The sequence below is a fragment of the Eublepharis macularius genome, chromosome 11 (genome assembly GCF_028583425.1).
Source record: "Eublepharis macularius isolate TG4126 chromosome 11, MPM_Emac_v1.0, whole genome shotgun sequence".
Lineage (NCBI taxonomy): Eukaryota > Metazoa > Chordata > Lepidosauria > Squamata > Eublepharidae > Eublepharis > Eublepharis macularius.
The window spans coordinates 13,922,552-13,936,481 of NC_072800.1; the positions used below are offsets into that span (position 1 = coordinate 13,922,552).

A 13,930-nucleotide genomic window follows, 5' to 3' on the forward strand; every position below is an offset into this window, starting at 1 on the left:
GTGAAAGATGTGCAGGGGCCCCAGTAAAACGTCATGTGCACATTCACACAGATTTCCACATGGCTAGTGATTTCACAAAAGCTTGCTGGGGTGGGGGACAGCATCTGGTATCCAAGAAACATGGAAGTTGGTCCTACCCTAGCGATCTCATGCAAGCCAAAGTTGGTTCTACCCTAGCGATCTCATGCAAGCCAAAGTTGTGTACTGTCAGCTGCCTTGTGGTGCTCCTGCCATTCTCTGGACCTGGGACCATGGACTGAAAAGAGAACTATACTATGGAAAAGTCTAAATGTCATTTGTTTTGTCACAATATAGTTTTTAGCTAGGGGAACCTTTAGCTAAGGGCTGCAGTTCTGGATTCACTCTCACATAGTGGAATTAAAATGCGTATTATTGGGTATAAAACTTGCAGCCTAAACATTAGTAGGAAATGATCCAATTTTAAAGTGAATATATTACTCATCTACATTAACACTTTCCTTGATTTCAAGGGGATATTTAAGAAACCTACTATAAAGTAAATTTAGGGATCTATAAATTCTGGTCTCAGTGATATTCCTTCATTTGTGACAAACAGACAATCTTGGTAATATTGGTGACTGACTACCAAAACTAATGTTTAAATTCCCATACCATAATCCAAAAGTTACGCATTTTATGAAATGTATACACATTTCAGTCTTCAAGCTAGGGGATTAGTATGGATGACTTGTAAAAGGAGACAGGTGCATTTCTTGGGGTTATGTGCCGTCAGTACTGCACAAAGAAAACAGGTTGCCTTTGTTTAGCTCATCAGGGCATCATTTACGTAAAGCGAACCCTTGTGAACCTTTTAGGAATTTTTGAGAGTGTCAAGAAACAAGTAGATACGGAAGCCTGTACATACACCTGGACTTTCAAAAAGCTTTTGACAAATTCCCTCACTAAAGGAAACTTGTAGGTTAAAAAAAGATATGCCTCTTATGGTTTAATGAATCAGGAAGCAGGTGGTACAGATAAGCATTCCCTTGGCAATGAGGGGCAGTTTCTGAAGGATCGGTATTAAATCTCAAAACATTTATGAATACAGTAAAAATAGAGATGGGCATGAACCAAAATATGAACCAAAGTACATCATGAACCAGGTTGGTTTGTGGTTCGCGAACCAGCGGTTCATCAGAGCCCATTTCTGACGAATTGCCACACACTTCAGGGCAGTTCATTTGGTTCGTTTTTTGGTTCGTCACTGCAGACAGCCTGGTGCCAATCAATCAGTTTCCTAGGCAACGAGGGTTGGGCTTTCTGCAGACCTTATGCTGACCTGGAAGTGACCTTCTACTGACCTGGAAGTGCTGATTTGCTGATCCGGAAGTGATGTTTTCATGAACCAAAATGAACCGGTTTGTGAACCAGGGCAGGTTCATGAAAGTTCGTGGTTCATGACAGCCAGTTTGGTGTAGTGGTTAAGAGCGTGGGACTCCAATCTGGAGAACCGGGTTTGATTCCCCACTCCTGCACTTGAAGCCAGCTGGGTGACCTTGGGCTAGTCACAGTTCTCTGGAGCTCTCTCAGCCCCACCCACCTCACAGGGTGTTTTGTTGTGGACATAATAATAACATGCTTTGTAAACCGCTCTGAGTGGGTGTTAAGTCATCCTGAAGAGCAGTATATAATTTGAATGTTAGTATTATTATGAAATGTGACGAACCACGAACCACATGGTTTGTTTTTTTTTCTGGTTCATGCCCATCTCTAAGTGGAATCACTGGGAAGGCTGAGGCAGCCAAGTTTGCAGATGACACTAACTTTAAAGGTAATTTAGTTTTAGTAGCAGAGGCATTTCCCACTGGTAGAAAGAGCCTTCTTCTGGAGCAAGATAAAAAGATGCAGGCTTTGTTAATAATGATTTAAAACCCCCTCAGCTTTGCCTTTCCCCATAGGAAACAATGGAGTGACTAGGGGCACCTTGTTCAGGGGCCCACAGAATTGGACCCTAGTGCCCAATCTTCATGAAACTTGTGTGTGGGGTGGATTAGAGGATAGTCAAGAGTAGGTCTCCTGCATATTTGGTGGAGTTTGCATAAAAAATGCCACCCCAGCCCCCTGGATATTTTCCCCATAGGGAATAATGGAGAGTGGGTTGGGGATCCATAAAATTGGCCCCTAGGGTCCAATCTTCATGAAACTTGGGAGGACCTCCTTTATAAGACAGTCAGAGGAGTATGTTTCCTCCAAATTTAATGAATTTTGGTTCAAAAATGATCCCCCCAGCCCACTTGCACCCCCCCTGAGTGATTTCCCCATTTCCCCACTCCTCTGACTGTCTTATAAAGGAGGTTACTTGATCTCACAGCAGCGTTTGACACGGTTGACTATGATTTGTTGGCCAGCCGCCTTGCCGACATGGGGATTAGGGGGACAGTCTTACAGTGGCTGGTCTCCTTTCTCCAGGGTCGGGGACAGAGGGTGGCACTCGGGGGAGATCTATCGCCCCGTCACCCTTTGGTGTGCGGGGTTCCCCAAGGGGCAATACTCTCCCCGATGTTATTTAACATCTATATGCGCCCCCTCGCCCAGTTGGTGCGGAGGTTTGGGCTGGGTTGTCATAAATACGCGGATGACACCCAACTTTTTCTGTTGATGGACGGCCGGCCAGACACGGCCCCAGACAATCTGGCCAGAGCTTTGGAGGCTGTGACGGCATGGTTGAAACAGAGCAGGCTGAAATTGAACCCAGTGAAGACGGAGGTCCTGCAGCTGGGACGGGGGCTGCCAGATGTTGGGATCCAGCTCCCTGCCCTGGATGGGACACCACTGGCAACTTTGCCAGTGGTAAAGAGTCTGGGTGTGCTCCTGGATGCCTCCCTATCGATGGAGGCCCAGGTCACAGCGGTTGCCAAGTCTGCATTTTTCCATCTTCGTCAGATCAGGCAACTTGCCCCCTACCTGACGCCCCAGGACCTGGCTACAGTGATCCATGCAACGGTCACCTCCAGGCTAGATTACTGTAACTCACTCTACGCTGGGCTACCCCTGGGCCTGATCCGGAAACTACAACTGGTCCAGAATGCGGCGGCAAGGGTCCTGACTGGTATACCTTACCAGTCACACATCACACCTGTCCTGTGCCAGCTGCACTGGCTTCCGGTTGAATTCCGAATCAGGTTCAAAGTGTTGGTTCTTACCTTTAAAGCCCTGAGTGGGTTGGGACCGGCATATCTTCGGGACCGCCTCTCCCTGTACGTTCCCCGGAGATCGCTTCGATCAGCGAATAAATATTTACTTGTGGTTCCCGGCCCTAAGGAAGCCCGCCTCGCTTCAACCAGGGCCAGGGCCTTTTCAGTCCTGGCCCCAGCCTGGTGGAACGCTCTGTCAACGGAAACCCGGGCCCAGCGGGACATATTATCGTTCCGCCGGGCCTGTAAGACAGAGCTGTTCCGCCAGGCGTTTGGTGATTGAAGGGGGCGGTGCCATGTCGGCCTCCCACCTTTGGGGTGGGGAAGGTTCTCTCCACCACTGCACCTTGTTAATTTGTTTTATTATTTGTATATTGATTTTAGTTCTTGTTTTTATCGATTTTAACTGTTCACCGCCCAGAGCCCCTGGGGATGGGCGGTATATAAATTGAAAAATAAATAAATAAATAAATAGAAAACAATGGCAGAAAGTTTTAGAAATAGCTGAACCCAATTAGGGAATCAATTCAAAACTCAGGGAAATCTGATTTTTTTCTCAGTTCCAGTTTAAAAAAATTGGATTTACCAATTTTTTTTGGTGCATACTCCTATACATTCAGCAGGGAGGTGCAGTCAGTCATGACTCCCTGAAGAGAATCTATGTGTTTGCAAACACATCTGTTCATTTTAAAGATGATTTCAGTATATGCCTATAAATGTAGTTAACCTAGTAACATGGCTTGTGCCTACCCGAATCTTTTCACATGGCAAGGGAGAACAGCTGATGGGGGGGGGGCAGATTTTGCATGGAAAATGGTGAGAGTGGGGCGATTTTTTTCTTTTTCACTTGAAACCTCTACAGCAGGGGTCCCCAACATTTTTGAACCTGTGGGCAACTATGGAATTTGGAGAAAGGGTGGTGAGTGCCACCCCAAAATGACTGCCACTGGAGGCCAGACAATACCTCCCTCTTTACTTTGCAAAAGAATAGCAAAAGAATAAAATGGAACTCACCACACAGGAGAAGGGGAGGAGAAAGACAAGGGGGAATAAAATGAAGGAAAATCTGAAGGGAAAATGGAACTAGAATCCTGGCTGCTTACTAGTCCTTTTGATCCTCCGAAGGCTGCAGCTGCTATTGCAGCCATGGGAAACTGTTTCATTTGAATGAAGGCACCCAATAACAAGCCCTACCTTACAATGGCTCCACCCGCTTTTTAAAAAGCTCGACAGCACCAGAGGAAGCACCGGTGGCCAGTATGGTGCTATGGCATCATGTATGAGAACCCTGATCTAGAGATTGATTCTGTTTTTTAAAAAAGGAGGTAAGTCTGATTGTCACACTTAGGTTGGACTTCAGAATTTAAGTTGTTATACTGGAATGGTGTCAACTGTGACCTCTGGCAGCTTGCATTAACATTAGATGAAAAACTCCTTACATTCTGGACAGAATCTTTACAGAAAGCTGTGCAGAAATTTCCTTTTATCATCACCATAGCCCAGGAAACTTTTTCATGGCATTAGCCAGATACCTTATTTAAGCATACTAAAAATGGGGTGGGCAAAGGCATAATTGAACTTTGTACTTTTCTCTTTGAAATTGCTTCTGAGAAGCATTTCAAAAACCATTTGCCATACTCTTTGGGTACGAAGAACTAGTTGTGCGATTCTTTCAATCCTCGCTGACATACCTGGATATTGTCGAGGGGTGCCTTTCATAAATTGAGGGTTTAGACGGCTGCTGTAGTCCATTTGATTGCATTCTTACTCTCTTATTCTCTGTGGGCAGGCTTGATGGCAAAGAAGAAATATATTCTGAGAGACTGCTTACAACAGTCATTGCCTGTTTAGATTCTATTCAGTCAGTTTGTTGGCTTTACAATTTAACCATTATCTGTCAAAAAGCTGAACTAATTACTATAGTTAACGTTACTGTAATTATTGTAAGATACTCTGTATGCTGCCTTGAGCATTTGCGGGGGAAAGGCAGGGCTTTTTTTCAGCTGGAACGTGGTAGAACGGAGTTCCGGCACCTCTTGAAAATGGTCACATGGCCGGTGGCCCCGTCCCCTGATCTCCAGACAGAGGAATTTAGACTGCCCTCTGCGCTGCTGGCGCAGAGGGCAATCTAAACTCCCCTCTGTCTGGCGATCAGGGGGCAGGGCCACCGGCCATGTGACCATTTTCGCTGAGGGCAATTTAAACTTTAAAAAACTTCCCCCTTGTTCCAGCTGACCCAAAGTGATGTCATTGTGTGGTCCTGAGTTCCACCACTGAGTTCCATCACCTCTTTTCCCAGAAAAAAGCCCTGGGGAAAGGTAACTAAAAGATAGAACCAAGAAATAAAATTGAAAAATCTCTGCTAGGGTCCATGACAAGGTACATTTACATCACAACAAAATACCAGTGTTACCTTGCCTTTTGAAGATGTAGTAATTGAAGGTATTATGTCTTCTATCAGAAGATCCCATGATGGATAACCTAAAATATCTGGGATAATGTTTATGCAATTGGTGGTGATAATGTCACATACTACCGTATTAGTTAATTTAAGTACAATGAGTATTACCTTCCACTCCTTGAATACTAAGAATAGTAATTACTTTGGATTAATGTTAAAAATAAAGAGCTTTAGAAATTATTCTTTTTTATTCACAGCTATTAAATGCTTAGTCATGGCGAATTTACAAATTATAATCTTTCAGTTTAATGATGGGCGACACACCTGTTCTATACCAGAAAAGCAAAAGTAGTCAAGATACCAAACAGGTGACAGGGTAAGCCAGTTCCTCTCACAATACATCCGTGCTGGTGCAATCAATATTCACCTTCATCGAAGGGAAGAGAATTTGACCCATTTCCGCACATAACCATTCTATCATTGTAATCAACAAAAAAATGCCCCGTTCTGAGTAGGTCAGGACTGCACTCTTTATGAATTGTTTGAAGTAGGCCTCAAAGAAATATTTATAATGTTCAGAGGTCTCCTTTCCATGCCTATTGTTGCTTGCACAAAAATAGCTTATATAATAAAACAGTATTTTATTTGAGGCATGGCCAGGTATGCAAGAAGACAGTCAACCATTTATAGCATTTTAATCTGTATCATCTATATAAAACATTTATTTTAAACTCTATAATGGGATTATAGAAATAATATCATCTTTGATAGAGTGTACTTTAAAGTACTCACCGTGGAAATAGAACACATTTTAATAATACATGAACCTTTAAGTCCAAGCCAACTTTGATTTGCAGGCTTATTTTACTGTGGAAAAAGCAAGCATCATAGCTTCTTTGTCCTCAAAAGAACCTTTGTTTTGTTTGAAGTCTCTTGTTTCCCCAAAGATCATGTGGCACATGGAAATATTTTATAAAAAAAATCTGAGTCCATTGGATTCATAGATCTAGATTTGCTTGCATTCATGTCTGGTGCACATCGCTTGTCGTTCAATTCGCCAAGTGACTTCTTCATAAGTACAGTGGCATATGGTGCATTCGTCAGTCTTCACCTCTCGGCCTGCTGGAATGACTGTGGTTTCTGCAAAGCAGTTGGGGCCTGAAAACAGAGGAGAGGGATAATACTTAGAAAAGCTTTTCACATAATCCAGAACGTGAGAGACGTAGTGATAGCCATTTTAGATTTAGAGGCGGAGAATTCAGGACAAATTCTTCTTCAGCCACCAAGCACAAAGAATGGCTTAGCATGTCACTGCCCCTGCTCTAACCTATATGCCATTGTATATATAAAAATGTAAGAAGAAACAAGCTAGGAACTGCAAATAATCTTGTGTACTGAAAAATGCTGCCAAAATTGAGTAACGTTTACAAGCAACTAGCAAACAACCCAAACACCAAGAATCAATAACAGATACATGAAATGGCCCAGTGTGTGTAACTAGGCGGGATATAATTTTACCCAATGTATCTTTTGCTTCTTTTTTAAGTGGCCCTAACAGGAGCCTTGTCTCTTATGTCTACAAGAAGCCACAAGTTGAAGTCATTCAAAGATTTGGGACTAGGTGTCATCGGGGCTTTTTTGAGCTGAAACGCCCCGGAACGATGTTCCGGGACCTCTAAAAATACCCACATCATGTGGGTATTTTTAAAACGCCTCAGCCATTTTGGGCCCATTTGGGCCTGAAATGGCCAGGATCTGGCCACTGATAGGAGGGGGAGGGTTCTTCTGCCCAGCAGCAGCCCGTTCCAGGCCACTATGGGCCCGATCCGGGCTGTTTTGGGCCCATTTTGGCCATTTTGAGCCTGAAACGGCCAGGATCAGGCTGCTGCTGGGCAGGGGAGTGCTCTCCCATGCAGCAGCAGCCCAGGAGCCCACATGCACTGTGTGCACTTGCATATACTGACAGGGGCAGCACCTGCTCCTGGGAGTTGCCCCCGGTGAGAGTTGCCCCACCTCTTTCCCCAGAAAAAGCCCTGTCATCAATATGCTGCTGATAGTAGCATGCTGGCTCTCTTTTTCATCTGATAACAAGGGTCCTGAAATTGTGTCAGATCAGTAATGGATGGGATGTGGATGAACAAACTTAGCCTTAGCCAGATAAAATGGAGGTATTGACAGCTGAGGAATTGTCTGATCTGGGATTAGGTGTCCCCATCTATAAATCATAAATAAATTTCTTCCACAGTTGCTGAAGGATAAAGAAAACTGGTCAGTGGATCAAAGGAGTGACTTTTGGCTAACAAATACATGCCAACGAGTATCACTCTAGTCAGCAACCTTGACTTCAATAACTACACTTAGCTACCTTTGTTGAATCTGAATTACTGCCATTACTGTTTCAATTGTTAATTCATTTTGCACACTCTCTCTGTTCACTCTAAAATGATAAGATATGGAAGATTTTAAAAAGCTTTTTTAAGGAGAGTCGGTTATGGCCCATGGCTAGCAGGGAAATAAAACTGAGCTGAGGCTTAGATTTTCAGCCTGTTTTTGTACAGGTTGTATTCCCCCACCCATCCCCAAGAACCAGCTTGCTCCTGGATAGCCAGGTTGCAGTGCTGAGGACAGCAGGCTGTGCCAGCTGCATGCTGTGGTAGCGAGTGCATATCCAAAGAGGGCTCCAGTGGTTTCTTGGAGTGTTCTGGAGTTGTCTAAAGAAGGGAGCTCTGACTCTTGAAAGCAAAGCTAACATTCTGAAAATCTTGTTTGTCTCTAAGGTGCCATTGGACTCAAATCCATATTCAAAGAGTTATTTTTTACCTCATTTTTTATTTTATTGGCAAATTTAAAATCCCATTAGAAAGGGGGGGGGGAGAAAAAAGAGAAAACAAATAGAGAAGGAGAAAAAGAAAAAGAAAGGAAAAAGAACAGACATTAGAGAAAAGAAACAAAAATGATACATATGTATGAAATCATTTTCAATTTTTTTTACAATACGTGTTAATATCCTTACAAACACTATACTTGTATTGTCGAAGGCTTTCACGGCTGGAGAACGATGGTTGTTGTGGGTTTTCCAGGCTGTATAGCCGTGGTCTTGGCATTGTAGTTCCTGACGTTTCGCCAACGAAACGTCTGGCGAAACGTCAGGAACTACAATGCCAAGACCACGGCAATACAGCCCGGAAAACCCACAACAACCAACTATACTTGTAGTTTTAATACCTCAAAAATTTACCTTTTCTATATTCCCCCCCTTTATTTAATCTTCCCAATTTTATCTTCTTAGAAATCACATCCACAAATCATCAGTCCATTTTTTCCCGTTTCATGCAGAAAGTCAGTAAGGGGTTTCCAATTTGTTATGAACGTAGACAATGTTTTATCTCTGATCAAAGCTGTAATATTTTGAGAAGGAGCCCTCCGTTTCCTGGTAGACTCTGGGAGGAAGAACCAGCAGGTGGTTTGAAGAAGACAGCGGCTGGAATTGCTGCCCAAGTGATACAATAGGTAAAATAGGCTTTGTAACTGGTGGTATCTTGCTGTGGAACCCTCTCCTTAGGAAGGTCCGCCTGGCTATGATGCTTCCGCTTCTTTTTTTTGGCAAGCAGCAAACATACAGTATTTCAACAAGCTTTTGGAAAGCAGCACATTATTACTGTACATTATTTCTACAAATTTCCCTGATTGTACTGCTTCTTCTATGCCAGCTGTTATTTTTATTACTGTTTTAGGATTTAATTTTAATTGTTTTATATTGGATTGTCATCTTCCCCAGGAATTGCTTTTAGATTGAAAGGTGAAGCATAAATACTTAAGATACGCTTCCTGCCTGACTTCTTTCTCAGTGGAAAAGAGTAAACGTGTTTGCAGATAAAAGACAGTCATGCTAACTATTGATTGCACGGAAGGCCTTGTCATAGCAAATCTGTCATGTGTAGCTTTTGCTCATTGTTGGTGGCTCCATGGAATGCTTTGGGGAACGCACCACAGTCTCTTGGCCGTACATGCCGAATGCTTCGTTTCTGCACAACTGGATAGTGATTCCTAACTTACTGGCAGTCAATGAATACTGCAGGCTAGGCAGCAAGTTTTTAAAGAAAGCAAGCCTGGGAGGAAGCACACAGTGAAGGAATACTTTATTCCAATGGATGCCCTCTGTAGCTCCCATGGGTGATTAGGGTTGCCAGCTTCCAGGTGGTGGCTGGAGAGCTCCCAGAACTACAACTGATTTCTAACTGAGATCAGTTCCCCTAGAGAAAATGGCTGCTTTGGAAGGTGGGCACTATGGCATTATACCTTGTTGAAGTCCCTCCCCTCCCCAAACCTCACCTTCTCCAGGCTCCACCTCCCCCCCAAAATCTCCAGGAATTTCTCAACCTGGAGCTGGCAACCGTATGTGCCACACATAACTTGCACCCATGTCTGAATTCTGCAGTAATGCCAGATGATGAAAACAAGCCTCTCAATGGATTGTTGTAGTGATATTTCACACATCTTCATTGTGCTTTTCAGTTCACCTCACAAGAACTAGTGTCCCCACTTCAGCAGTAGTGCCTGACTGCTGTTTATAGCATGCAATGCACTAATAAGAACAGACAGCTGAAGGCATGCCCGTGTGCAGTCAGCACATTTACTAAATGTCTCTAAGAAAAGCAAAACTAAGTGTTTTGGTTTGAAAGCATTCGAGGGGGACCTAATCTTACAACCACCAACCAAACTAGATGTCCTGAGGAAGCTTCAACAGAGCTCTGAGACTTTATGTTTGCACATGGTGGTGTGTCTCTGTGCATACAAATGTGAACCTGGGCCGTTTCCAGATGGCTTACCTTCACCCGGGACGTCGCACCTCGTTGCGGGGAAAATGCGAAATATTGCGTTTTTGCGATGTCGCGCAAAACTCGCAAGAGGAAACATGATATTTCACATTTTCCCCGCAACGAGGCGCGATGTCCTGGGTGAAGGTAAGCCATCTGGAAACGGCCCTGTATTACAGAATGGAAATGCTGCTAAGAGATTTAATCAGCACAGCTGCAGGGATTTTCACACCTAGGCCAGCTCAAAATGTAGCATCAATCCCTTACTTTTCACTTCTTCCAAATTTAAAGGACAATCAAGCTCAAGGAACAGGCTTGTTTGGGTAAAAACAGTTATTTGAAGTTTTATTTTCAATTCCTGAACAGTTGTTTTTGATTGGACCCTGGGAATCTTCCAGGGAAACTCAGTTAAGACAAAACTATCAATTCTTAACGTGAGGGGCCTTTCTCCAGCCCATGATGCGATCTGCTTATACAGTTTAACATCTTGGCCAAAACCACTGAAAGCTATAATACTGTCAGTTGTGCAATAAAAAAATTCCCAGTATCTTAAAATAAGAGAAGCTTGCTCTCTCTTTCTTCCAACTTAGGCAAAATTTCATTTCTCTTTTGCATATTTATCCTGATAGGGCACAGCACCATCGTTTATTGTTTTAAATAATGACACATCACCGTTTTCTGCTTGCCCCTGAGATTGCTTCCACATAGAGATAATTCTCTGTCTACCTCTTAGTTCTGCTACAGAGAATCCAAACACAGCAGTTTCCCCCATATTTTCTTAGCTTCCCGTGGCCACCATTTGCTCCCACTAATCGGGAATTGCTATATTGCTACAGTGTTAGTAACAGTCTATTGCAACAATGTACTAATTCCCAGCTTGCTTTCTTCTTCTTATTTCTCAAAAAAAGTCTTTAGTTGTTTTTGCTGAGGAGTTACAAGGTGAAAGTGCACTAGGCTGAAAAATGGAAACGAAGACATTTCACTAAGGCACTGCATTGCACTGTTATGCAATCTAGTAATCCTTAAAAAAATTGCCTTCTGCTGGATGTGAGGCAAATGGTAAGCTGTGTGAGGTAAGGAAAAGAACATCAGTGTAAAACCAACGAAAGGCACCATTTCCCTTATGCTCAGTGCCCCAAAGTGCTTCTTCAGTTGTGATCATTCCAAAAACATCATACCAAAGCAAGTTTGAGAAAGATCGCAGCAAAAGCAGGGCCATTTCCACACTACTTGCCTTCATCTGGAATGCTGCAGAACGTTGTGAAAAAAACCTGGAAGATAGCGTTTTCTCGCGTGAGTTTTGCAAAACTTCCTTACACTGCTGTAAGGAAGCCAAAGTGGAGTAAAGCATTTGTGGGGACCCAACTTCAGTTTCTATGTGAGATTCCCATGCCAGAAAACTATGGGCCAACCAAAATCCACTCAATCACCATTTTCTTTTCTTTTTCTTTTCTTTAGGCGTCTGCTCCGCCTGAACACCGACCCGGAGGCCGGCCCACAGAGGGTCCTCCCCGATGCGGCCCCGTGGACCAATCACCATTTTCAAGCAGTACTGGAGTGGAGAGTATATTCATGAACAACACGAGTAACTGAATCCGTTCTTTCTGTTAGATTTGGCCCACACTCCCCAGTGAAATGGATGGAGAATGCCACGGGTCGCTTGGTTTTACCCCAGTGTAATATTCTGAATGCCACTAAACCACAAAATATTTTAAACATAAAACAGTTTTTAACAACATTCAGCACCAACTAATGTCAGGTTCTGATACCCTCTCACACATCTCTAAAACGTAGGTGGGTTCTACCCACCCCCCGGCCCCTAATTTTAAAACTTTAATGAATCTAAAGATTCGAAAGTTACCATCTCAGGGACAGAAAAATGTAAGATATACTGGAAAAAAAATTACAGCTTAACTGTGTGCTTCATAAATCTCAGTTTTTTTATTTCTGTATAATACATCGAAGCACTTCATTTTTATAGATGGAAAAACCAAAGTACTCCTCTTTATTGAATCAGCAAATGATTATTATGGTAAGAGAGGCTGGTGCAGGCTGTGTTATCCCTCTCAAGACCCACTTATTTATTAATGTTTTCCAAACTCTCTTGGACCTTAACTCTTAACTTCTTCCATACTTCTCTCAGTCCCTGAACAAAACCTCTTGTCACCCCCACAGCAAACATACTAATTGCTATGCTAAATTCTCCCCTTCTCTCTACCTCTTTTTCTCTTCTCCTGGCAACTGCTTTGTAGTGTAGTGACTCATTTTCCTCAGCTGGGCTAATAAATCTATTTACCTGTTTTTGCCGTGCAGTGATTCACTAGGAATTCATCAGCCCAACATGGACTAATGCGGTGGAAACGAAGAAAACAATCAATAGTACAATTGGTGAAGGGCAGAGGGCTTTGTCCAAGAGTTAAAAAAACAACAGGCGTTTACATAACTACTCTTGCTACCCTGTTACACTACAGATGTTGATTGCTTTTACGCTGCATGATATTGGTCCTCATACCCTCACCGTAGGACCCAATTTTGTGATGCAGCAGGAGTAATAACAAGAAATTATGTTGGCAAACTGCTCACAAATTTTAGGCACGTAGATGAAGTGGGGACCACTGGTGAAATAACAAAGGTCATATGATGTTTATGATCACGGGACCACATGTTATCACTGAGGAACAACATGACCACCGGCGTTCACAACTGTCTTCGTTAGGCATCCCAAGACTGCAAATTTAGCAATTACAAACTCAAGAATCCCTGGACAGGCATCCATTTAATGCAAATTCTACCCTGGAGGAGAGAGCTGGTCAAAAATGCATCTCCAGTGTAAAAGAGTTTCATAAATATGAAGCCACTACAGCGGGTGCCTCGACATGTCCTGAACATCCACACTGCACATGAATTATGACATGGAGAACATACTGTTGTTTGACGGAGAGACATGTGATTCCAGCAGGGAAAATCATATACACATGATCTTAAAATACCATAGGTTAAACTCTGTACATGTGCTGCTGCAGTGTAGAGCCTTCCTCTGGCCCAAGGAATCTTAGGCCAGCAGATCCAGCATATCCAACTAAAGTAGGGCTCCTCGTCCTGGAATGGAAGAGGCTGATGGAATCCAACCCTGTATGAAGTCAGGACATTAAACTCAGGTCTGAACTACTTTAGACCTAAAAAAAAAAAAAAAAGCACTTTCGAAAAGATGGGGCGAAAATATGAAGGAAAGAGCAAACAGGAACTATTTAGCCGGGGCCTAAAGAGCTTTAGGTCAATTTCTCCTCCATGAAGGGTTGCCATTCCCCTGCCAGAGGCGGGGGATCCCCAGATCCCACCTTCCCCCCCCTATGTTCACTAACTTGCCTGGCGGGTAGAATCAGGCCTCGCAGCAGGCAATTCAGCCCCTCAGGAGCGCAGGGAGCACCCTTCCACCCATGGTGGCGCCGCACAGCTGGTGTGATGACATCACTTCCAGAAGTGATGTCATCACGCTGGCTCCGGGGCATGCACATGCCTTGCATGCGCGCAGGTCTCCACACAACAGGGGAGAGGTA

General features: G+C 43.5%; 1 protein-coding gene across 1 annotated transcript in view; it reads right to left on the bottom strand.

The window, feature by feature from the left end:
- Positions 1 to 5,785: 5,785 nt before the first annotated feature.
- VWC2 (von Willebrand factor C domain containing 2) overlaps positions 5,786 to 13,930 on the bottom strand; it is a 94,783-nt gene continuing 86,638 nt past the window's right edge. The window contains exon 4 of the mRNA XM_054991755.1: positions 5,786 to 6,714. Coding sequence (XP_054847730.1) covers positions 6,563 to 6,714 — 152 coding nt within the window. The 3' untranslated portion in view covers positions 5,786 to 6,562. The remainder of the gene's footprint in view (positions 6,715 to 13,930) is intronic.